General features: G+C 38.9%; 1 protein-coding gene across 9 annotated transcripts in view; it reads right to left on the reverse strand.

Annotated features, from left to right (window-relative positions):
* Positions 1–27367, reverse strand: part of Esr1 (estrogen receptor 1) — a 371567-nt gene that overhangs the window by 162510 nt on the left and 181690 nt on the right. For 8 of the 9 annotated variants that reach the window (XM_076926762.1, XM_076926763.1, XM_076926757.1 and 5 more), the window contains one exon: positions 26652–26768. In XM_076926762.1, coding sequence (XP_076782877.1) covers positions 26652–26768 — 117 coding nt within the window. The remainder of the gene's footprint in view (positions 1–26651; positions 26769–27367) is intronic. The other variant, XM_076926756.1, reaches the window with a different exon arrangement.

The raw sequence follows: 27367 nt of genomic DNA on the forward strand, positions 1-27367 counted from the left end.
TCGAACTGCAGCGGCAGTGTCTTGGTCTCAGTAGCTCAAAACATAGCTGCTTGCATGTAGTAGCAACTGAAATGGCCATAGACCAGAACACTTCCACCATTACTGAGGTTATATTGGGTACCGCTACACTGGATGCCTTGCATAGGCTTCGGAGCAGTTTCAGAGATGAAAAGGATGACATCACTGGAGACATATTCTCTGCCTAAATGCGCAGGTGTGGCCATGGTAATGCTGCCTCGTCCTGGTTGTTGTTAATCCATGTTCACAAATTCCTGTAGCTGATTTTGTTGGCGACACCCATCTTCTGTGCAGTCCTTTCCTGGCCCTGGGAATTCCACCGTTCCCAGTTTTCTTTATCTGGTGAAGGTTATGTTTAAATGGTGCTCACAGGCAAAGCATACTTTCCACATCCTCACCCCAAGGCCCAATCAAAGAACTAGCAGCATTCAGCAAATATCCCCACTATCAGCTGCATATCTCCATGCTGGCTCAGTTGGCAATACTGGCTAAGTCATACTAGTGGACCCAGAGATTTTTCTGGTGTGCATCTCAGCCCTCATCCAAGTGGCAACTTGGAGAATGTTCTACAGAATTTAGTTAACACTTCTTCTCCAGTCTCCATCCACAGATCTCTTGTAGATCATGGAAGTCCCTTCCTTTACAGACACATGGCCAACTCTGACTGATTTTGTCACCATCATCTGAAAGTTCCATTGGTACTAGAAACCCTGCCTTCTTTTGATGCAGCCATCGGCTGCCTACTTCCTGGAGCAAGCTCGGGTTTTCTTATTCTTCATTCTGTTCTGCCCCAAGGCACTTACTCAAGACTCTCCCTCATGGCCATCCAACCAGACTCAAGTTGGTGACTCAGTATGCCCCAACATGATTTACTTTAAAAGCCATTGCCACTGCCTAGCTGAGTATGGGGACCAGATGTCTCTGGGAATCTGTGCCAACGCAATGGGTTGTTTCATTGGGATTTACTGCTCTGTAATGGGATAGAACCCAAGGCCTTGGTACGTTTGGTCCAAAGCTCTCAACAGCTGAGCTAAGTATCTCTCTAAGTTTCAATAGAAGTTTAAGGTCACAGAGCTTGGATTGACCTCTTTTTTTTCCATTCTATTCTCTGAAAATAGGCTAAATTACCTTGGTTACAGAAGTTGCCCAAATAAAAATATTTCAGAACAGCCTGGACTCAGAGTGGAAGTGGGGTGAGCAATCAGAATGAGCTTCCCGAAACTTGGTATAGAATCACCTCAAAAAGGAACCCTGATGATGTCCATAAGACACCTTGCTGGGAACACATACTTTAAAGAAAAATCATAAAACTTGTCACACAGTGCCCTAGGAAAATGCACTCCCACGCAAGGAGGGAGCATACGCCATTACATCATGAGAACTTTACCTTAACTGTTTAGAATGTTTTCGCTGTTTGTGGAACCTTTCTGTTCCTTATTTAGTGTCTGGTTTGCCTTCAAAAGAAACAGTAAACATTTGTAAAGAGATGGGAAACGTTGACTGTTATCTCTACAGCTGCAACTAACTCCAGAGTGATTAACACTAATCATCTATGCTTCAAGGAAGCAAAGAGGGAGAAGTCCAGGGCCTGAGTGTGTGTGCAGCTTCATGGTGGTGCAGTCATTCACCAGGGCTACTCTCCTTCAGGCCAAGTGTTTCCAAGAAGCAGAACCCTGGCAATGAGCATCCTGTTTCCCCTTCCGTATTAATGGTGGTCACCTTGAATGAGTGTATTTAGCAATATTTGTGAGCTCCTAAATTATTGTTAAGGGAGCCATGTACAGTGACTCATGCTGGTATTTCCTGCATTCAGGAGGCTGAGGCTGGAGGATTCCCATCAATTCAAGCTGACAGTTGAGTTGTAACAGGATTAGAATAACTTGAGTTACAAAGTAAGACTGTCTCAAGATACTCTATCCTCTCCCTCCCTCCATTTCTTCCTGGCCCCTTCTCTTTCTCTGCCTCTGCCTCTCCTTTTCTCTCTCCCCCCACTCTCTCCCTCCCCTCCCCCTCCTCCCTCTCTCTTTCCTTGTCTCTCTGTCTCTCTCTCTCTCTGTGTACATGTATGTGAGTAGAAGATAAAATAAATAATTAACAATGCTAAAGTATACCAGTTATACACAATAATAACAATATATACTATTCTTATGGTTGAATATCTGGTCAATTTCACTTCTCCAACAATAGTCAAAATATTAGAAACAACCAAAAAATGCTCTGAAGGAGAGTTTCCTTCTATTGTTACATTAGCATACAAAACAAATCTTCAGCAGACATTTTATAGGCACATGTTCTATGTTGTTCTCACCTGCTCCCTGGTCCTAGAGTTGGCTCCTTCTTCCCCCATAGTCAGGGCCCTATTCTGTCTCCCTGTGACATGGATTCTAGTCCATTCTCTATTTTCTCCCTCCCTTAGGGTCTCACCCATTCCTATTTTGTACCTTCACACAGGCGTATAGTACATACATAAACACATACATCTGTGTTGCACAGGCACTCATACACACGTTTAATCTGGGGTTTATACATGAGAAAACATGCTATTGGTCTTTCTAAGTCTTTCTTACTTCATTTAATATAATGCCTTTTAACTGTACCCATTTGCCTGCAAATGTCATGGTTTCTCTTTCCTCTGTGGTTACATATCATTTCAGCCTCTCTCTCTCTCTCTCTCTCTCTCTCTCTCTCTCTCTCTCTCTCTCTCTCTCTTTCTGTATGTATGTAAACATGTAAGCCTTTCAATCCAGAAAGTAAATTCTAGAAGTAAATCCCAAAGGTAAATGCAATGTATACAAAGATTTAACAAAGTTAAAGCTATTTGGTCATGTTCTATGTTATAAAGTTAGAAACTTGGTAAATATTTAATTATCCAGGAATAAACTATAATATTTTTTAATTAGGATATTCATGTAGCCCTCTTATATGCTCTCTTTGAATTATGACCAACAGCATAGAAAAATGTTAAATGAATAGGCCATGTAACCCAAATTTACAAAATTTCTAAAAATACATGATACCGCTGAAATAATTAGGTAGTATAATTTTTAAAAGCTATTTCTTTAAAACATTACTGAAAGATGGCTATGACTCTTCTTAAATCTTCAAGACCTTTTGGAAAAATATGAATTTTTTATTGAAATTGATTTAAAAAAAAAAACAACATAAAAGGAGTCACAAAATGTTAATAGGAAGAAAGACAAAACTTCAGAAAGATGTCAGTCCTTGTCAACTTCGCTCATAAATGTAATGCAATTTCATTAGCAGTTGATTTAAAATTCATTTGAAAGAGATGTAGCCATAAATAGACAAAGCGAATCTGAAGATGAGCGAGGTCCTTTTGCAGAAAGACTGTAAAGTTCTTATTGGGCAAACTCACTCTAAAGTATGGGGTGAGCCAAGGCGGAGACACAGACACTGCTAAGGAAGCCCCAAGCCAGTCTCCCTCCGGTCCTGCTGTGATGAATTAGTCTTCACTTGTTGCTGAGAAACAGTGAGCTATTTCCTGAACTCTAGGACAGTCTGGCTGTCCATATGGGAAAAGACAAAGATATATTCATTCCTTACACATGCACAGATTAGGTGAAACAACCATTGAGATCTGAGAAACACCAAGCTTTAAAACTGCTAAGACAGAACACAGATAAATAAGTCTATGGTGTGTGGCCAGGGAAAGATCTAGGAGACTGATTTCAAAGTACAAACTATGAAAAAAAAATCTTAATGAATTCTAGAAATTAAAAGTAATTTTTTTCTGTAAGATAATACCAATAAAAAATAAAAAGTGATTTTTTTTAAAACAGTCAATGAGTCCGTTTTCATCAAACATCAAAAATGTCTTGAGTTTCACTTTTGTTTGGTTTTGTTTAGTTTCTTTTTGTTTGTGATGGGATCTGTCTGTGTGGGCCAGGCAGATCTTAAACCTATAATCCTCCTGTGTGGACATTCATGTGAGAGTATGTGAATGTATGCACATGTGAGTGTGTGTGTGCCTGTGGGTGAGTGTGTATATGCATGTGGGTATGTGTGAGTGAGAGTATGTATGTTTGAGTGTGTGCATGTGAGTGTGTGTGCATGTGTGTACATATGTGTGAGTGTATGAGTGTGTGTGTGTAGGAATATGTGGGTGTGTGTGAGAGAGAGTATGTATGTTTGAGTGTGTGCATGTGAGTGTGTGTGTGCATGTGTGTATATATGTGTGAGTGTATGAGTGTGTATGTAGGAATATGTGAGTGTATGTGTGCTTGAGTCCATGTGGATATAAGTGTGTGAATGTGCATGAGCATGTCTGTGTGCATGTGCGTGAGTGCAAGTGTGTGTGCATATGTGCACATACATGCGAGAGTCTGTGAAAGTGTATGCTTGTAAGTGTGTGTGTGTGCCTGTGGATGAATGTGTATATGCATGTGGGTAAGTATGTGTGAGAGTATGTGTATATGTTTGAGTGTGTGCATGTGAGTGTGTGTGCATGTGCATGCGTGTACATATGTGTGAATGTGTGTAAGTGTATTAGTATGTGCGTGAGTTATGTGGGTGTGTGAGTGTGCATGAGTTTGTATGGCTGTGCACATGAGTATTTGAATGTGTGTATCTGAGCACACACACACACACACACACACACACACACACACACACACACAAAACCAGTAAGAGCTAGTTTAGGTTAGGTTTTCCCAATAAGTTAAAAACCAATTTGGATTTCACATCCTGAAATAGTACTCTGTTCTGAAAGAAGAGGCTTGCCTTGCCTCTGCTCTCTGCTCTGCTTCTCATGGATGCTTTCCCAGATTTCTTCTTGGTCCTTAAATCCTTCTATGATGCAAACATCCAGAAGGATACTTTTAGAAAAGACTTGCATCACATTTTAACACAGAGTTTCCCATCTCTCCTTTAAAAGGAAATTAGATTCTACGAGTCTGTATTAAAGCACTAGGACCTGAATCCAGTCCTTAGTCATAGAGTGGCTCTTGGCATTGCTGTGGCTTGTATCATTTCCTTCTATGGCCCTGTCATCTGGAACTCGGATCTCTGTTCCCTACTGTTAGTCTGAACAGGTCTACTTGAATTATTTTCAGCTCTTCACATAGTCTCAAATCAACTCAATTCTGTGGCAAATATTTATTTGCTAGTATACTTAACTGGATATCATGATTTGCTGCCATTTTTATTTCTAGCATTGTAAGGACATGCAAACTGGGCCAACATTCCAATGGCCTCCATCCACGGGCAGTAGCTAGGTTTCCTTCAACTAACGGTGCCTTCTCTTGCATGAACACTTTAAGTAGCCTTGGGCACTTTATTTGATTTGATTTTTTTTTATAGTCTTAATAACTATAAGGCTTATGTTCCTGGGCATTGTACTGTTGTTTTGTGAGCCTATTTTGTTTTTTTAGGTTTTTTTTTTTTTCCATTTCAGAAAATCCTGTCGCCATGTGTGTGTAGTGGGTGGGAGGAGTTCAGATGACAACTGAAGATCCTGAATGTTCCTCAGGTGCCTTACTTCTTTTATTTGACATTCAGTCCTTCATTTCCCTAGAGCTTCACCACGTAGGCTTCTTACCAGCAAGTTCCAGGGATGCCCCTGTCTCCACCTCCCATCCTTCCATAGTTGGGATTGTCAGCTTGTGTCATGATGCCCAACCTTGCACAAGGGTCCTGGGGAATCAAACTCAGGTCCTCATGCTCAGGACTCAAGCATTGTACCACCAAGCAATCCCCCAGCCCTCCAACCCTTTTATTTACACTTCAGTCAGAACGTCACCTATTCTTGCTGCTCGCTCTGCCATTTTCCTGGTGGGTTCAACTGCAGAACGCAAGGCAAGACAGAAGCAGGCATTTGGGGCCTGATTACCAATTTAAAAAGCGCCAAACCAGACTCTGTCTTTGGAAGTAAACTGTGCCTCCAAGTGAAACAAGTTAATGCCACAGGCATTTGATTTGCCATTTAAATTGGGAAAGGGCTGGACTGAATAAATGGAGAACTGTAGTCTTAGACCAAACAGAACAAGTTATTCCTAAATAAATTCCTGTAAAAGAAATTGCTTAGGACGTTCTTCGGCCTTTCATTTAAAGTATTAGAACCATATTTAGAAGCAGGTGTGGTGGCACATAACTAGACTCTGTCTCAAAATGAAAAGAACAAAAAAGAAAAGACACCATACACGTAGAGAGGAAGACATGGAGAGGGAGAGAGGCCAGGTAGAGGGAGATGATTTATCCCAGCAGAAGAGTGGCTAGCTGCTCGCAGGAAAAAATAATCGAACACTGTATGGTGGAACTACTATTATCCTAGAGAGAATTATTCAGACTCTTTGTGCATAGTGTAAACAGAAAGTTCCCCAATCCCACCCCCCGAGACAAAATAATAAGCAGAAGAAAGCAGGAGCTGCAGCAAAATAAAAATGGGATTCAACAAGAAAATGTTACAGCCAGGACTGCTCCAACCAAGGTCTACAATGAGTGACAAAAGGCAACAACGCTATTCTTCCCTGGTAGTTTGAGTATCATTAAAATAACCCAATCACATGAAAGTCCAACTTTAACATGATTTGTGGAATTGCTCTTTTTATTCCATAAAATCTGTTTCTTTTAATTAGTGTAGTTTATTTTATTTCTCTCTCTTTTTATCCATGTATGCGTGTATATACAAGTTGTTGTTATGTGTATATGTATGTATGTCTACATATATGGTGGTGTGTGCGTGTGTGTGTGCGTGCATGCGTGTGTGTGTGTGTGTGTGTATGTGTGTGCGTGCGTGTGTGAAGGAACATAGCACAGACATTTGTGCGCACATGCATGTAGAGGCCAGAGGTCAAAATCAGCTGTCTTCATCAATCACTCTGTACCTAGAGTCTTTCAGTGAAGCTGAAGTTTATAATTCAGTTACAGTGGGCTAGCCAGTTTATCTTGTCTGCATATTCTCAGTGCTGGAATTGCAGGGGAAATGTGGGAAAGAAAAATAGGGGGCAGAAGAGAGGAGGGGAGAGGATGAGAGGGGAGGAAAAAACCTTCAGTCATACTTCTGTGATCAGCTTAACAGTTATATGTCCAGGGAGTTCTTTAGTTACAGAGTATCATAAATGAGCCCCCCCTCCAGTTTTCTTTATTACTGAAACATTTACCATTATAACAGTGTCACGAATAATCAATGAGCTGCCTCTGGAAATAAAAATTCTATTCGTGTTTATAGGACATATAACTATACTTTCATAAATAAGTGCATTTTTAAATACCGAGCTGTTTGCTTGGCTTAGTTATCTGGTGTATAGAAAGTGATGTCTATATTGCATTCAAGGTGGTACTCAGTAACAAAGTGTAAAACCAAGTGGTCAACTTGTGGGAGAGCACAAAGGACCCAGAGCCAGCTGAACAGATTCTCCGTTATCCACAGCCGGGATGGTTCCAAACAGAGAGGATGGCACACCTCCACTAGCTGAGAGCAAAGACCATAGACATGGAATTGATTAGCCAGAAAAATACATGAAATTGATTAGCCAAAAAAAAAAAAAAATAGCCTCCAAACCCCAAACCAAACCTGATGCAGGTGAATGTGCGTCACAGATCAGGGACAGAGGTGGGACACAGGACTGAGGGCAGGTGAGGTTGAACCGGGATATGAGCCTAGCAACCTAACACAGTGGCAGATGAACATGACCACGCAGATGTGTCCAGCAAGGCTCAAGTGGTAAAACACAGAGCTCAGCACCTGGCTTAGCACCGGGATCTGACAGCACAGGACACCCTCCTATTAAACACAAGAGGATTACAATGGTTCAGAAGTGGATGCGTGTCTCTTCTGGGGACTCCTAAGCCAGCTCAGGAATGGGAATTGGCAAGCAAGAAAGTATATTCCAAATAATGAAATGATAATGACTAATTTCTGGTTGAAGGTCTGTATGCAACAGGAAAATATATTCTGTAGCTAATAAACAGATCTGCGTGCCCCAGCAAAGGCTCTGTTAGGAAATGAGAGAGAATGTGGAAGAAACAAATTAGGTGTGATTCAGAAAGTAGAAAACAATAGAGAAGAAGGATGGAGGAGACGGCACTGTAGATGCCTCAGGGAAATGTGCCTAATTTTATATGCCATCAATTCTTCAACTGGAGCAGAACGCAGACTCATTGCTTAGTAATACTTATTTAATTAGGATTATAGTATTCTGCAATTGCATTTTACTTGGAGACTAGATTAAGTACAAAAGGTAAAATTTAACTATATTTCACATTACAAACCATAGCCAACTTACAGGGAGGACTGACTGTAAGCTAGATAAAATATTAAAGGCTCTACAGTCTCTGACACAACCACCTCAAAGCAGCCATAATATTATCATATCGTTATTCATATTTGACAAATAATGAAAGCAAGACCTGAAGACATGTATATGTTTGCTCAAGGATAATCAAATTTTAATACAGATAGTTTCTCTGTGAAGTAAAGATCAATACCCTACACCAACACTACTACTTGATATCCACATATTTATTGGTAAATATCAAACACGGTTCATGCTTTGACCTTCAGAGTACCTTTGAAGGGCATTTGATATTTCTACACAGACATGCTTTCTACAAGACTAAAGTCTACAAGAAAACTGAAGCATATGTAAGAGGCAAGGACTTAAACCTCACAAGACCATCTATGCCCAGGAATATTAGGGAGAAGATGAAACCACAAATTAAAATGCCCAGGCACAGGGTCTCACTTGGACCCTGGGAGCAAGGTCTTGTATCATGGAATGACTTGAGACAGCATAAAAATTTTAATCCTAGGTATGTTGAAACAAAGGTCATCTCTTTACATGGTCTCTTTTCATGGTTTGATTGTTCAAGTTTGCACTTTGAGCACATCTCCAATTCACTTGTCTCTCCAACACTTTTCTGTCTAGATGCTCTTCAAGGTTGTCTGTAAATGAGTTTAGAATAAAAAGTTGGACTAGGTATGGCAAATTTTCCAAAAAGAGGCTGAAGACATAGCTCTGTGGTTGAGCCCTTGTTTTGTGTGTGTCTGTGAAATCTTGGGTATAGTCCCTACTGTATACTAAAATAATCTAAGTAAAACTGTCAACATATAAATATGAAATGAATGTAAAATCATTAGTCTAATGAATCAAGCTTTTAAATGTCTAAAAAGCTAAATGCAATTCTGTATTTTCCTCATGTATTTCACAGAAACCGAACCAATAGGCTGGTTACCTCCAGGTACCACTACCACCACTACCACATTGATCCTGACCCTGGATTCCTCTAAGGAACAGCACATGTTTTTGTGGTTTCTAATAAACTAGATCTTCAGTGTTTGAACTTGTTTCTATGGTATTTATTCACAAACCTCTGGATAATCCCTATATTAAACTCTTTGGGAAGAAAGACAGCAGAAACTAGAAAGTTCCACCAGATCTTGAAACTCAAAACTTACATAATTATTACATGTCTTGTAAAAAATAATTTAGTTATCTTCTCAGACTCTTGTCAAATTTTTCCTTTGAATTCTTTCATTTAATGTGGCTAAATAATTTGTGGCAACATCATGACCATCTGCTCATTGTACTCTCATTGCAGTGGTGATGGTATCAGATGGTGATAGCATCAGGTGATGATGGCATCAGATTCACCTGCATCACAATCTGCTTTCAGGAGATATCCACACCCCATATATAAATCATTTTAGCATGTATCTTCAGTTGATAGTTTATTAAATTTAGCTTGAAATAGCAAGATGATCATGAATATCTTCATAGATAGATAGATAGATAGATAGATAGATAGATAGATAGATGTGTAAAACCATATGGGAATATATATATATTATGTATAATATATATGTATATATATCTTCATATTAACAATCTTTTCCTTGTCTCTATCTGATCTTAACTCATAAAAACATAAAATTTAAAATCTGAATGACATCACAGAGACTACTGAATCCTGGTCCTTCATTTTTTTCAAAAGCAAATAGTATTAGCATGTATTGGTTCATTTCCCATGATTAAAAGAACATTTTTTAAATCTTGGAATCTTATAAAATAGGAGTATTTATTCCATGTTTTGGAGCTGAATGTCTAAGACAGAGACACGACCCCATTGTCTGGTATCTGCCCATGACCTCCCGGAAGATGACATCCTACCATGAGTATATATGAGAGGAAGCCAGAGAGCAAGGAGGGACAAATCTTTCTGTTTAGAAAAAATAATAATAACTAGGCTCTCACAAAACTATGTCAATTCCTTCTGAGGGCAGTTCTCTCCAAGACTTCACCATCCCCTCCACACCACCCCCCCGCAAGCTCTACTCGATGTTCCTACACAGAAAGCCTGCCCACCAATACATGACCCTTGAGAGCTGAATTATATCAGATCCAAAATAGTGAATAAAAGTGAAGTAATATTCTAAAGGTTCCTAGGCAGTAAGTAAAGGGCCAGGCACATATTGACCAATAATCAGGACCCCTAGTCTAAAAGATGACCTTTGGCCTAAAGGAGCAAATATCCTTTTAAAAGTATATTCCTATTAAGTACTTTTAAACTACCTACCACAATCTCTATATTCCTACATAGTAGTAACTCTTCTATACAACTAAGCCAAATCCAGTAAGCAATGCTTTTGTTATGGTGTAGTATACTGTGTCCGGAAGGCACAATTTTCATCTGTGGATATTAATAACTTATTATGCATGAATCTATCTTTGATGCCGATCTATGTCATGAACAGGTCAGCTAAGCCATTTAGTACAATGAAAAAAAAAAATCATTGATCCAGGAATGGGTCAATCTGGTTTCTTGGCTGAGCAGTTAACTAGCTGTGTGACCCAGGTGAGAACAATGAACTGACAAACAATGAAGTGAACTAAATTATCCTTGAGTTTTTTCCTACTCTAAAAACAAGTCATTATCCTAGATGTAGCCATTGGGGAAAAAATAAGAATAAGAAGTTTCTCTGTGTCTTCAATTTATAGAGTTCAAAAGTAGCAATTCATTCATAGTATTGCTCCCAATCATTGATCATCTATTAGATTCTAACCACAGAAAGAATAATTCTACACTACAAAACACCAATTAATTTTATGAAGGAAAAATGCAAGGACAAGAGAGAACTCTTTAGATAATCATACTCATGCTTGAGACAATCCAGTATTTCTTTTAACATTCAAGGCAAAATGAAATTCTTTGTTCATAGGGCTAGAGGAATGTCTCAGCAGGTAAAAGCACTTAACTGCGCTTTCAGAGGGCCCAAGTTTGGTTCCCAGTATCCACATCAGACAGCTCACAACTGTCTGTAACTCCACCTTCCAAGAACCAAATGCTTTCTGGTCACCTACACAACACTTGTGTCATATATATACACAGAAATACATGCAAACACATAAGTAAAAATACAATAAGGGAGAGAAAAATCTAACAATTTTTAAAAGGCAAATGAAGATCCTTTTTCCTTCTTCAAATCAAATAATCTCTAAATAAAAAACTCAAATAAGTAGAAAATTTTTCATCAATCTTCAGAAGAGTCAATTATAACTGCAAGAAGTTTTCAAATATTTTATGGAAATCACAAAGCAAAAGTCCTATGATGGGTATCAGAAGACAAAAAGGGAAATATTTAAAGCATCCTATTAAAGAAAAATATCATCCAATAACAAAAAAAGACAGTCAGAAGAGGAAAAGTAACAATGGATCAAAAAAATCAACCAACAAAATAACATTAGTAAGTCTTACTTCTCAGAATGCAAATGGATAAAATTCCCAGGTCTAATGACCTGAGAATAGTCATTTTCTCAGTAATAGCATAATGGACAACAAAAATAAAATACCCAACTGTATGCTACCTGCAAGACATTCACTGTACCTAGAATGCAGCAACAGACTGAAGGAGTAGAGGGAAACCTTGCATGAAAACAGAAGCCACTAGAAAGCAAGGGTAGTTACCTCAAATAAAATCAACTTTAACTAAAAAGCTGAAAAAGAAGTTAGTTTTGTGACAAAAGGGTCAATTCATCAATATAATGAAATAATCGTAAATAAGTATAAACCAAAACCCAAAAACCTAAATATATTAAACAACTATCAATCTGTCAGGGAAAAAAAAAGGCACAGCTGTAATATACAAGAAACCTTAATATTCAGGTTTGAACAATGAATATTTCATCCAAATAGAAAAGGCAACAAAGCAAGCTTAACTATGAGCTACTTTTTAGCACAATTATACCAAAGAGAGGAACATATAACATCTGTCTAACAGCAGCAGAATGTACATCCATCACAAGACACGGGATAGATCCACCAGGCCATAAAACAAGCTTTAACAAATCTAGCAAGACTGTATTCACACCAATTTTCTTTCTAACCTCAGTAGCATAAAAACAGTAATCAGCCACCGTGGGGCTTTTGGAAAATTTACAAAAACATGAAAATTAAATGACGTGCTCCTAACTATTTAATGAGACATAAAGTTCAAGAGGGGAAAAATGTAAGTCATCAGACAAAAATATGGAAATACGTCATACCAAAAATTATAGGATCTAACAAAAGCAAGTCTGAGATATATTTGAAACAGAAATAAATATCTGTGTCACAACAGAAAGGAGAAAGAAAAAATGGAAGGGAGAGAGGTTTGGGGAAGGATGGAAAGAAATAGGAAGTACGTTGGTTCTTAACAGCCTGAAATTACTCGTTTGAAAGCTAAACAATAAAGAACAAACAAAGCCCTGGAGTGCTAAGAACAGCAAAACAATAAAGACCAGAGCAACAACAATAGAGATTAGAAAAAAAATGTTTAAAAATCAATAGAACTAAGAGTTGATTTTTAAGATAAACAGTATTAGCTAGATAAGGAAGAAAGGCCAGAAGACCCAATAGAAAATAGAAAATTGCACATAATACACAGCAACACAGAGGAAACTGTTGATAAGGACATGCCCATAAACCTGAATAATATGAAGGAATTGATGAATTCATGACACACATAATCATCAGGACTGAATTATGAAAGATGAAGCAATGATGAGTCGGAAGTGGGAATCAATATCAAAAGGTCACCTATAAAATACAAGTTCAGGACCCAAGAGTTTTGCTAACAACTCTCCAAATATTTAAATAACTAATACATTGTCCCAGATGTCTTAAAAACCTATAAATATGACATGCTACATTGACAAAATAAGGGAGAAATGATATATAATAGTTTCAATGGATAAAAAACCTGCCCTTCTTCATAAAAGGAAGCCTAGCTGCCTTTCTTCATAAAAATTCTCAATGAATTTAATAGTGAAGAAATCTACCTCAAAACACTAAAGGCTGTGTGCTATAAACCCACAGAAACTATATTCAGTCATAAAGAGTTGGAATATTCCTTCCAGAAGATTAGGAGCAAAGCAAGAATCCCAAGTCTTCTCATTTCTATTCGCCATAGCGCTGGAAGTCTTAACTAGACAAATTAAGTAAAAAATAGATGTTGGATGGATGGATGGATGGATGGATGGATGGATGGATGGGTGGATGGATGGACAGTAGAAAGATGAATCAAAAGTAAACCTTCTCCCTGTTTACACTTTACATTGCTTTATATATAGACAACCTTACATACTACACACAGAAAAGATGGAAAGAATAAGCATGTTGAGTGCTGTTTTAGGATGCAAAATTATCATACAAAAACCCAGTGTGAGTTAGGTGTGGTGACATGTGCTTGTGGACCCAGCACTCAGAAGACTGAGGAGAGAAGGCCATCCGATTGCTTGCCCTTGGATCCTTTTCTCATAATTAGACAGCCTTGTCCAGCCTCAAAAGAAGAAGATGTACCTAGTCTTACTGAAACTTGATATGCCAAGGCTGGTTGATATCCTTGACTCCTCCCCTTTCCTGAAGCAAAGAGGAGGAGGGGTGAATGGGAGGAGTAGGTAGTAGATAAGAGGGAGGGACTGGGGAGGGGGGATGGAGGGGAAGCTGCTGTAATAGTGAAGTAAATAAATCATTGATTAAAAAAATCCTGTGATTTAAAATGGTAATGATAGTAATACAAATAAAATTATCTCATTTTGTGCCTTCTAGGAAAAAAGATCTGGTAACTTTAACTGCATGGTGAATTCCAGGCCATCCTGGTCTATATCATGAGAGCCTATCAAAAAAAAATGTGGTAGTGTTTCTATGCAATAACAATGAGGTATCCAAGAAAACAATTCCATCTAGGCTAGCTATAAAAGATAACACATTTATCCAAGGAGGTAAAAAAAAGCCACACACTGAAAACTATGTGTTAATTAAACAAACTGAGAAAGATATTAGTAAATGAAAAGATATCCAATGTTCATGGATTTTAAAAATCCATATTGTTAAAATGTCCACAGTGATTTACAGATTCGATGTGATTTGAATCAAAATTTCAAGACTATTTGAGATATATATATATATATATATATATATATATATATATATATCCTAAAAGTCATATGTAAACAGAAAGTCCTAAATATTCAAGCCAATCTTGAAGATAGGATCAAGTCTGGAACAACACACTGAATTCAAAGGTATTGTAATCCCAAAAGCATGGTAATTTCATATGAACAGATACACTGACTAACCAATCAAATAACTCATAAACAAATCCATGTATTTACAGTCAATTGATTTTCCTCCTAAGTGCAGAGAACATGAAATGGAGAAAAGGCAGTCTCTTCAACAACGATGCTAAGGAGACAGATATCCACGTGCAGAAAAAAATAATAGAACTTTAACTCTCAGCACATATAAGAATCAACTCAACCAGAGTAAAGACTTGAATCCCTGATGCTGAAAAGCTACTAGAAAAAAAAAAATATGAAGAAGCAAGTTCCACTGGTCTAGACAGCGATTTGTTTTCTTAATATGGTCTTGAAAGCTCAGGAAATGAAGATAAAAGTAGACTAATGGGATTTCATTTAACTAAAAGGATTTAGTAGAATTAAAGAAAAATCAGTATAACGGGGAATCATCAGAATAGAAGAAAATGTCTGTAAACTATGAGTCTGCTAATGGGTTAGGCTCAGAAATACATGAGGAGCTCAGATCGCCCCCAACAAGAAAACAGCTAACTCAAGTCCAAACCGAGCAAGGGTCCTCAAGAGACATTTCTCTAAAGAATAAAATGGTCAACAGTTCACGGGGGGGAAAAAAAAGATTTTTAAAATGGTCGAGATTATTCACCATCAAGAAAGTAGAATTTAAACACGCAATGAAATGACATTTCAAGACTATTGTTGTCACTGTCAGCAACGCAATGAACGATAAGAAATATTGGCCTGAACATGGATAGAACGTGTAGAATCTGTTGAGAATGAAAATTGTTAGCGGCCATTATGGGAAACAATATGCAGGTTCCTCAAACATTTACATAGAGAGACATGTCATGTGACCCAGCAACTCCACTAATAGATGCACATCCAAAAGAATGGAAACAATGTATCAAAAGGAATCTTCATCCCCCAGATCCTTTGAAGTATTATTTTTAATAACCGATGCATGTATTCTACCTAAGTGTGTATCAACTCGGTGAGTGAAGTGGGAATGTCTGGTTACTTTAACAACTCAGTTATGTCACGTGATGTCTTTCTGTAATCTGTCTTGTGAGAGGGCACGTGGTGTTTTGCTGAAAACTCGCGTGGTGTTTCGAAGAATATAAATGTAACCCCACGGACGGTGAGAGGATGCTCTTGCATTATTACTCTGTGCAACACTTCCCTGGTCACCAGTCTTTACTTTATAGCGGATCTCCACTTCCTAGAAAGAAACACCCCAAAGAATTTCTCATGGTATTCTGGCTGATTCTAGGTGCTTCCACTGACTCGTGCAGACTTGGTGGAGCCTTGTTTCTGCTGGATCGTGCCTCAGCTACTGATTCATGTTTGGTGTCTGTTGTTTACTATTGAACTGGACTGCTGGTATCCTGACTATGAAGAGTGGAATCGCTCCAACTTCTAAACGGGTCCCTTTTCCTATTAACCTTCTCTCTCCCTAGCTCTGGTCGGTGGGTTAGAAGAGAGGTTAAAGCGTTTAAGAGCTTTAAATAAAATAGGATTTTTAAAAACTCTGAGCCTACAGGTAAATAAGCAAAGAAAATATGATACAGATACCACAGCGGAAAACTGTACAACTTTAAAAAAACAAACTTAAGATTTGCAAAAGGTGGATGGTACTTGGGATTACTAAAATGATATAAAAGCCAGACACAAAAAGATAAGTTGCATGAAGCTTCATTTGCAAATGAAATCTTGAAGTTTCCAAGTTACAGAAGCGGCAATGACAATGGTACCTACAAGGGGCAAGGGTGAACAAGTGATGTTGGAGACATGACAGCCATGGGGTACAAAACAACAGAATGACAACAAGAGACTTATCCAAAAAAAAAAAAAAAATTGGCAGCAATAAGTAAATTAACAGTGTACTGAATACTTGAGAATTAAGTGTGGGCGTTCTGACTCCAAACTGTGAGATAATGTGTTAATCACCATGATTTAACCATTTCACAGATGTGTATATATTTCAAAATATCTTGATGTGCGCAATTAGTATTTAGTAATTAATTAAGATAAGCCGGCAGGGAGGCTCACGAGGTAAAAGCACTTGCCATTCAAGCCTGATGATCTGAGTTCGATCTCTGGAATCCATCTTAGAAAGAGATACCCGGCTGCACAGACTTGTCCTCTGTCTGCTCATACATGACTATACATGTGCTGCACAAACACATATCATACACACAGCTACAATCACACACACAGAGAAACACAAACACATACACACAGACATTCACACCAATAGTAATTGTAAACAAATAAAAGAAAAAAATTAAGGATAAAGTGAAAATAAAAAGAGTTTGTCAACTGAAATTTTTTAAAAATTTTAAATTTCTCTTCTAATTTATGACCAAGAAAATAAAACTATGCTTATTTTTTAAAAGTATTTTATATATACTGTGAATTTTTACCAAAGGATGAAAATAAATTTGTATTTAATTGGCTTTTAAATTCCCTTTCAGAACTAGTTGTAACGAACATATACATACACTAAACTCATACCTTAATAAATTGGTGAAAGTTACAATATCTGAAAATATGCCATCGATCACACCTCTACTATTCCTGGAGTTTTCTACCTTGTCATATCTACTCAATAAATGTGTGAGACAAAATTGAATACATTAAGATACATCTCTGCATTCTGCCCCCCAATGGAAGCTGTGTGCATGCTGCACTTGGGATTCTTTGATGCTGAACAGAGGTGGACACACTCTTTGATCTCCAATATTCAATGGTATCAGGTATTTTACAGTCTAAACACTTAAAGCATCGAGGTTTTGGCTGAGATGGGTTATAAAACAAATGCAGCCAGGTTTTCAACCTGTTCCACACAATGCTGAAGCCCCTGTCTCATTCAACCTATGTTCTCGGTCATTTGACTTGGTGTGGACTACTAGACGTCATCAGGCAAAAGCTTCACATGGGCTTAGAACTTACCCTGCCTTGGGCCTCTGCCATTATCATTAGAACATTCCTGGACCAGACTTTAAGAGGAGAGATGAACAAACTGAACTAAGGTCTTCTAAGATGCCCTAATCCAAAAGCCAGCTCACCTCCAGACACAAGAGTGGAGAGTGAATACCAGTCTCCTGACTGACAGGTGCTTCCTACTGTGTGCCATTAGTGGCCAAGATAAGATTCTGCTATTCAGCAAAAACTACAGAGAAGACATGTTCTCCTAATTAGAAAAATAGGACTCTTCATAATTAATTCACAATTCCATGCTTGTACTTTGAGATGTATTTCTTCATTCTATTAATGGATAGATGCTATTACTCCTTGTTGGCTGAAGTATACACAAACTCCGATGTGTTGAAGGTAGACTATTCTCCCATATCTCTGAGGTATACATTTTAAAACCCGCCCCCCAAAGGATGCTGAAAACTCACTATAACCAAATCCTGCTTATACAAAAGGAATGAGTGACTACTTTTGAAAAAAAAAGTGCTACATCACTGTTGGGCCTGCAGGATCCCAGCGGGTAACTCAAAAAGGATAGAAGGAATGTGTTTTGTATCTGATGCCTTCACTATATCACAACTTATGTGTCTGGTTTCTGTTGGATTATAAATGTAAGCACGCTAGCCAACTAAGGAGTACTCATTTGAATTAATTTTAATTCCTATGCTTTGAGGCTGCAGATTCCAGCTAAGAGAAGCTAAAGTATCTTCAAGATTTGCAAGGCTAATATAAGCAACAGATTGTCAGCTATTGAGCTATTGCATATGCAAGTACACACACACACACACACACACACACACACACACACTTTTGTAGATATCAGAGAACAACTTGTGGAAGTTAGTTCTTGCCTTTCAGTATGGAGGTTCCAAGAGCCTAGCTCAGGTAGCGAGTCTTGGCAGCAAGCATTCATCCATCCTGACTGTGGGCTTCTACAAGGTCCTGAAATGACACCCAGATTTCTCCAGTTGTTGCTCTAAGACTGAAGAAAATGTGTCCTGTTTTCTGATTCATTCTCTCTCAAAGTCACCTTGGATTCCAGAAACAAGAGAATCCTGTGGTCTGACGAGTCTGCACCCCATAAGTAAGATCTGTTGGCCCATGACAAGAAAAGAGGCTGATCCCCTAAGCACAAGCAAACATCACATGATGGCAACTGGATTGTCCCTCAAGCAATAATAACTTCCCCTTTAGCATCAGCAAGACCTCACAAAACCAAGACTGATAATGATCAACTAACCCACAGTTGACGAGGCTGCCTAACTGTACATGCAGCTTGTCACCTGTCCCTGTGCCCACCCTGTTTAAACCTGAAACCTGCGTCAGCATCCCTGAAAACAGCTGAGAATGCAGATCTCCTTGTTCTCCCTGTGTGTCCATTATGAATACTAAATTTGTTTTCTTGTTTTCACTTGCTTATTATTTTTAGAGTAGTGAACAGACCAGATTGGTTGAGAATACTTAAAACTGGGCACCCTCTAGTCTAGGGCTCTAGGAATACCCATTTGTGTATTTCTATCATGAAACTTACCTAAAGATTAGGAACTGTGAAATTAGCAATGAAAGGAGAAAAACTAAAGAAATTAACCACCATAAACAACATAAATTGTAATGCTGTGATTAGTGTGTAAATGTGATAGCATTCTCTCTCTGTCTCTCTGTCTCTCTCTGTCTCTCTCTGTGTGTCTCTCTCTTTCTCTCTCTCTCTCCCTCTCTCAGTTGTTACTGTTCTCATGAGTTCTTTCAAGTTCTAAGATGATACAGAAAGCTGCAATGTTTATATAATAAGAAATGAGGGAAATGACATACACATTGTGGCATAGGGTCAGGCTACCACATCAGTTTTCTTTGAATAAAAGCTTTGCAACTTCTCAATTGATCTAATAATAATAACTTATTTCTACCAGGTGACTATTGTACATGCAATATATACAACGCAGGTATTCTAGGCAAGCCTGTGATTTATGTTCTGCACGGGATAAAGGGAAACAGAGTGAAATTTCATCAAGGTGTTCTAAAAAAATTATAAATTTTAAAAAGAATGGTTTATTCATGGAATTTTCCATTTGGTATCTTTTGGATCCAATTGACAGCAGACAATTGAATCACGGGAAGCACAAACAAGCATGGGGGTTTACTGTACATTCGGGCTCCTTCTTTCTACTGGTCGAGCCAGACATCTAATATGTATGACTTTGAAATCAATTATACAATATATTAGGTGGTAGAAATGCTATAGAAAAATAAAGAGGCGGGACATAGTAACAGGACACGGACGCTGAGTGAGGCAGGAGGCAGGAGAGCCAAGCGCATGCGTAATAGAATGCGGCTAAGCTTCCCTGAGGAGGCGATATGGATAGCAAGCAAAGGATTCAAGGAGGAGAAAGCATCTCATCCCCACAGACATGGGGCTGTCGGGCAAGAACACATTTGAGGTTACAGTGGAAGGAGCAGGAAGGGGACTGACAGACAAGTAGAGAGGCAGCAGGCGACCTTGGCCCTCGTAGCCACTGTAGGTGGAACGGACTGGATGGAAATAGGCGGAATCAGGCAAGCTTCCAATGTAAGCTGGGAGAATGGATGGCCAGACCAAAGCAGAGCAGAAACATGGCGAGACTAGTTCAGATTCTGGGAAAGCAAGGCCTGAAGAACAACTCAAGAGTCTTGGCCTAAATTCCTTAAAATGTGGAAGTATTGGTAAAATGGGGAAAGTTACTAGTAAAACGTTTTTGAGGGAAAAGGATTCTAGTTTGAAGAAATTAAGGTTAGAATATTCTATAGACATCATAGTGACAAAGACATATGACCACAAACATATAGAAGCCAGTGTGACCTGAGAAAAATGTTAAAATAGATAAAAAAAAAAAAAGAACAGAAATGAAAAATAAATTTATAACATTTTTAAAATTTTTTTTGCTTTATGCTAAGAATGAGAGACTAGGTATTCAGCCCAAATTGGGACATCTACATTAACCCGCTACCATCACGCTCAGGAACAAAAGTTGAGGTGGGAAGAGTGTAGAAAACAGATGGGGATAAGACTTCTGTGAAGTGTTGTCTTCTGGACATGGATACTGAAATTATGAGCTCACGGTCCTTGTGACGACCCACTCACAAGCCGATCAAGATGGCTGCATGATCTCCAAGCCCCACCGCTTACTGAGGCGCTCCTGGAAGTTGGTAGCTGAGGAAAAACATCCGCACCTCCCCACCACCCCCATTAGGGATGTGGCTGCTGACAGGTTTCAGTGTCCCACACATGTGTATATATAGTCAAAACTAACCGTACTTGGTGGGTTGTCAAAAACAAACAACAACAAAAAAAAAAAAAAAAAAAAAACCCATAGTGGTGAAGGCCACATTGGGAAACTGGAAGTGATGAATGAGGTATGAATATGATCATATTTCACTGTGTTATGAAGCACTCAACAATAAGGAGAATTTTGTGAAAGAAACAAACAAAAAGCAAAGTCTAGTGGTAATGATTATAGACTGCAGAAATAAAAATTAAACATTTCTTAAACTTTTCTTCACACTTTAAATATTGTGGGGCTTGATCCCATGTAATCCCCTGAGTCATTATTACTACCGAGAATGCTCCAGATATGAAAACATTATAATAAACATTAAAGAACAACCAACTGACAACTCTAATAAAGCTCCTGCTTCTGCATATTCCATGAATAAATTAGAGCAACTCATTGAAAAACTGTATCACTCTAGAATACTTTTGGGCTTTGGGTGGCAACACTGTCATCATTTGGATGGCAACACTGTCATCATTAGCTCACCGCTTCTACTGTCTCAAATTTCATTGCAAGGTGTGATGGAACCTAGCCAGAATCGTTAGTGAATGAACCCTGCATGTCAATCAACATCTATGTGGTAATTTCCTCATCTGCAAAAGGAGAATGCTGGCACCAACATGTCTTGGGTCTATTGTGACAAGTCTCTGTAAATTTCAGCCATAATCAAAGGATAAACTTCAAAGCTCATTCATCATACAGTTGTCCACAGCATAGACATCAAAAGGGCTTTAAAGGCATATATATATATATATCTAGGCCAGGGTTTGACCCTTCAAAGGAATTAGATATATTAACTTAGCAGACATGTCTCTCTTACCAATATCTACCACCAATTGAAAAATAGACTAAAAAAGCAGCAAGCAGATGATAAAATTCTTACGTAGGGGATTTTTAATACGGAAGAGATGTAATCACTTACACTTCTGTAGGACTCTGAATTTATAAAGTATCTTTTTATGTTATGATTTGTGGTCTTCAAGACAAACTGATTCAGTAGATATTGTTTATGTCATCTTACGCCTGAGATCAGCATGGCTTGTAAGAGTGACTTTTACAGAGTTGCCTACCAACTCTGAGCAGAAGCCTCTGTTTGAATTGGGATTTCATATCCAAAGTTACCCCCTTTCCATTAACCAAGACAAGTGATCTGCTGAGTTGGATAAAATCCAGAAGCAACTATCTGGTACTCTCCCTTCCATTCTGATGCTTTTTAATTTGAACCATCCATCCTTCAACACAGTCAAGCTTCAACGTGTCTTCTGAATTTCTATTGCATGCAGATGTTGTCTTTGTATTGTGAGGACACTGTTGGAAGGGTCTTATGCATAGTCCCCTTTTTCCCACAATACCTTGCATATAAAAACATAATTATTCAAACAGATTGAGTCCGTTCATTCATTTATGCAAGAAGTTTTCTCAAACCTCTGCCATATGTCTTGTTTTAGTGCTACACAGGGTAAAGAAAGAACTCTAATCAGCCTGAAATTTGTGAGCTATAGAAGAATACAGACTCTTGGAGCTCTCTAACACTAGGGAGTACATCTCTCAGAAAGTTGTACTGTGTTGTATATACAAGAACACGGGAATCTAACCCAGCACAGGGCAACAGGGAAGACCTTCCTAAATGACAAGCATTAATAAATATCAGCAATCTATGAGAGAAAGAGAGGAGAGGATGAAGAAAGAAGAATGACCAAGTCAGAGAGTTCAGCACATGTGCTAAGGTAGAGAAGTGTCCCAACTGCACAGCCTAGATGTTGTGTCTTATGTAACCACAGTACTCTGAACAAATCTAATCACGATGGGGGTCTTCAGACTAACACTTGAAAATCATCTCCCCATGTAGCTAAACCACACACTCTTAGATCTTTAGAATAGATCCTTGGTAAGTGTATGGAGTCCTACTCTAAAATCCATTCTTTTGCTATGTGTATAAATATGCAATATCCCAATTGATATCTAGCCTGGTTAAGAAACTGGACTGTTGTGAACCTGTTGGATGACGTGGGAAAGGTCTATTCAATCACAGCTTTTTTTTTACAACTACAAATTTTGTAGTTAGCTGGAATTGTGCTTCCAAGTGTAAATTAAGTCTTTGTTCGGGGGACTATTAAGAGAGCTTGATACACACAGTGTCACATGGTCATGTGTGGTATCCTGTGCAATAAATGATGCTGCTTTACAAAAGGCACTTTATACAGGTCTTTATAAACGACTATAAAATGTACAGGACTTTATAAAATGAAATGTTTTCATAGGTTATGGTTTTATGGTAAAACATAAATATATATATATATATATATATATATATATATATATATATATATCCAGGAAGGCACACACTCTCAGTGCATGTAGACAGACCTAAGTCAGTTGATGGGGAACCCTAAAAAGACACTACTTCGTGTTGAATTGTGTGCCTGCAGAATTCATATTTTGAAACCCCCCAACCCCCACGACCTTAGAATGTGTCTGTCATTTAAAACAGGGCATTTGAAGAACTAATTAAACTTAAACAAGGTCATAGGGATAAGGTCCTAATCCGGTATAACTGGTGTCCTTACAAAAAGAGGAAGAGAGTGTGTGGACAGAGGGAAGGTCATGTGAGGACAGGGGAAGGTGGCAGAGTGCAAGCCAAGGAGAGAGGCACCAGGAGAAACCACAGCTGCCAAACAGACCACAGGCTTCCAGCCTCCAGTACCAGGACAAGACTGGTTTCTATAATCGAGCCAGCTGATCTACGGTGTTTTCTTACAGCCAGGCTGTAAAGTGGTGAATTTTACCCCCAAAAGGAAAATTCACATATTGAACCTCAAGCATCCAAAATGATATTTGAAACAGGTACTTTATGGAGATAATTAAGATTAAATTAAGCCAGAACTGGAGAGATGGTAACTTGGAGATTAAGAACACTGACTGCCCTTCCAAAGGACCCTGGTTTGATTCCCAGATCCCATATGGAGGCTCACAACCATCTGCAGCTCCAGTTCCAGGTGATCTGATGCCTGTTTCTGACCATGGGTACCAGGCATGCAATCAGAGAAGAGAAAGAAAATGTGGTACCAGGCATGCAATCAGAGAAGAGAAAGAAAATGTGGTACCAGGCATGCAATCAGAGAAGAGAAAGAAAATGCTATATAAAGATACCTTAGGTCTACAGAGAAACCTACACCAGAATCCAAATTTTCTAGCATCTGACTTTCAGCTTCCAGTAATGTGAGAAAAAATTAATTTTGTCATTTAAACCACCCAGGGTATAGCATTTTCTTATGGAAGTTCTAGAACACTAGGACACATACTCTGCTCTCTCTCTCTCTCTCTCTCTCTCTCTCTCTCTCTCTCTCTCTCTCTCTCTCACACACACACACACACACACACACACACACACACACACACACACACACACAAGTACATGCTGACAGTACACAGGTATGTGGGGACATAAGCTGGCCCGACACATCTTCTGGCATATATCTGGATTCCTATTTGAAATCAGAAGCCTTACATTGTGCTTTTGTAAATTGGAATTTTTCACTTGACCTGAAACAAGGGTACCATATTTATATTTATATAGCCTGGATGTCTCTGTCTGAATATCAAATAGGATCAAAAATAATAGAATAATTTTTCAGAAGGCGGGTTCAATGTATGGGTGCCATCACATTTTTCAAAACGTTCTAGACATTTACAAAGCAATCCTTTCATCTTTCAGAGAGAATGATGCCAGCTTAAGTTACCTGAAGTTAGCGATGAAGAAACTTGGATTCACCATCCCCGTCCTGTTCCTACCTGAACTTTTCTTCATGCAGCTGCTACATTCCTGTCACTTGTCAAATTAGGCTTGAAGCTTTTTGTAAGTTTAATTAAGCCTGACTAATTTTCCAACAGTACAGAGAAAGATGAAGAAGTCCTTAAATATTGAATCCATTTATGATTCAAGGTGTCATTTTCTGGATGGGACGGTTCAATTCTTAGAATTAATTACCCTCTGAAATTCAAGCTGCGTTTTAAGATATATAGTCATGCCTCACACAAAGCATAAATTCAACATTTCAACTCTTCTCTGAGAGACTATTCCAGATGCTGTGTCTAAATTCGCATCCTAGCCATGAAATGAAATCATCTGTCATGGTAAGCCTATGGTAGCCAACTATGCCGTCATTTTGATCTCCACTCCTGGTTTTCCTTCTCCCTCTTTGTCCTGGTATAAATCAGTTAAAACTTAGCTTTCCTTTGTACTGGGGACATAGCTAAGTGGGAAAACAGCTTCTCTGGTAAGCCTTAGGACCTGAGTTTGACCCCCAGGACACACATGAAAAAAGCTGAACGTGCATGTGAACACTGGGTAAACTTAACGTGGTGGCTAATACTATCAACCTGACAGGGTCTAGAATGACCAAGGAGTTTCTACATTGGGTTCATTTAGATAGAAAGATACACCCTAACTCCGGGGTAACACCATACCATGAGATAAGGATCTAGACTTCATAAAAGGAAAGAAACAAACTGGTTGTGAAGAGTCACAGTTCTCTGCCTCCTGACTATGGCTACATCATGGCCAGACACCTCTGGCTTCTGATGCCCTCACTTCCCTGCTATGATGGAATCTACCATCATAGATGAGGGTGAGGCAAAAAAATCAGCCCCTTTTTCCCTTAACTGTCTTTTGTCAGTCTGTTTTGTCAACGCATAACTATTAATGATACACCCAACAGTGGTGAGATGGAGACAGGCAGAGGCCAGGGATCAGGCCAGTGAGAGACCTTGTCTTGGAAAAAAAATAAAAAACAAGTGGATGATAATGGACAGACAACATTTGAAGCTGTCCTCTGACTTCCACATATGTCCCTGATCTGATTTGTTACTTTAGCCCATCACACCCTTTATCCACTTCTAGAAGCATTCCTTCCAGCTTCTTTTTCCCTCGGTGTCACCTTGGAGACATCTGAATGCATCTGGGACTTGACATCCATTGTGCAGTACGTGTTCGTTCTCTGACGGTACAATGAAGGTTACCCAACTGAAGAATCGGTGTTCCATAGCTCAGATTTCCAACCCAAGGACTCAAGAGAACCATACAGGTAACCATATTGAGGATTACTTAACAATTCCCCCCCAAAGAAAATTCTACTGCAAAAACCCTCTGAGAGACTGAATACACAAGGGGCCAGGAGAGTGCACACCTGTGCACCCACACCAGCAACCACAAGACAAGCAGTGAGGCAAATCCTGGGTGCTTGGGCATTTGTTGGAAGTCAGCAGCCCAACAACCACTTCCAGCATCCCATGAGACACTGGGGTTATGGAAGGTGAAGCTCACTAGGCTTCTTCAATGCCTTTTGATTGGAATTCTGATTTCCTCCATAACATGCACCAATAAAGGAAGACACGGCAGCTGTTTTGTCCTCCGATATGGAAGTCTCAGTTGAGGAAAGTCATCACCTGATCTCATCTGTCTACCATTAGATACATCAACAGCAACTGCGTCACCTTCCCTGTGATGCTTCGAATAATCCTCCTTTACCCGGTACCTCCTACAGGTCTTTGATATAAAACGCAATCTTTCTTTATCTTGGAAATATAAAACACTAAATGGTATGGTAGAATTCTTGGTTTTAGTTGCTTCTAATTAAAAAGAAAATACTATGTATCACGGACACCCCCGTTCCCTCCCCCCCCAAAAAAAAATGAAAACCAAAACCAAGAGTAGTTAAAAATAGAGAGAGATTTACTAAGCCTCTACTTGATACAAAAGTGCCAGCCCTGGGCTACTGCATCTAGGCAATCCAGTGACATCCCCAGCTCAGAGAGCTGTACTCACCACCTTTCATCATGCCCACTTCGTAACATTTTCGCAGCCGGCAAGCCTGGCAACTCTTCCTCCGGTTCTTGTCAATGGTGCATTGGTTTGTAGCTGGACACATGTAGTCATTATGTCCTAATGGAAGTAAAAGGGTCAAATTTAGTATCATTTCAGGAAACATAAGAGGTCAGACTCTTACCCTTAATTTCTGCCTCAGACTATTGCTTTGGCGATTGTTTGGTCAAAGCCTCTCCCCATCACACGACCTATGCTGGACAGCATTCAGTGGGTTTTGTTTTGTGGTGCAGGAGATGGAGGCTGGGGTTTCTCATTGCTAGGTAAGTGCCCTGCAGCTGGACAGTATCCCCACTAGGGAAATGCCATAGGATATATAGTCCCAAGTAAGGGTTCCTCTCAGTGAGATTTGTTTTGCTTTGCTTTGATTTTTCATTTGGTTTGATCTGAGTTTTATGGGATTTCTCAGACTACTCACAAAACAAACAAACAAACAAGAAAACCCTGTAAGAAGAACTATTTTAAATCAAACTTTTCAGAATTCTGAAGAGAAAAGGAGGGCTCTTCAATTAATTACATATTCAGATAAAGTGCAGAATATCTAAAATTCAAGTCAGAGATGTAGGCTGGGTGGAAGTCGGTCTGTCAAATGCTAGCAAGGGGATGCTGGCCATTCCCTAAGGCTCATTTTCCTCCTCTCTAAGCTAAAAAATATAATC

The sequence above is a fragment of the Arvicanthis niloticus genome, chromosome 28 (genome assembly GCF_011762505.2).
Source record: "Arvicanthis niloticus isolate mArvNil1 chromosome 28, mArvNil1.pat.X, whole genome shotgun sequence".
NCBI lineage: Eukaryota > Metazoa > Chordata > Mammalia > Rodentia > Muridae > Arvicanthis > Arvicanthis niloticus.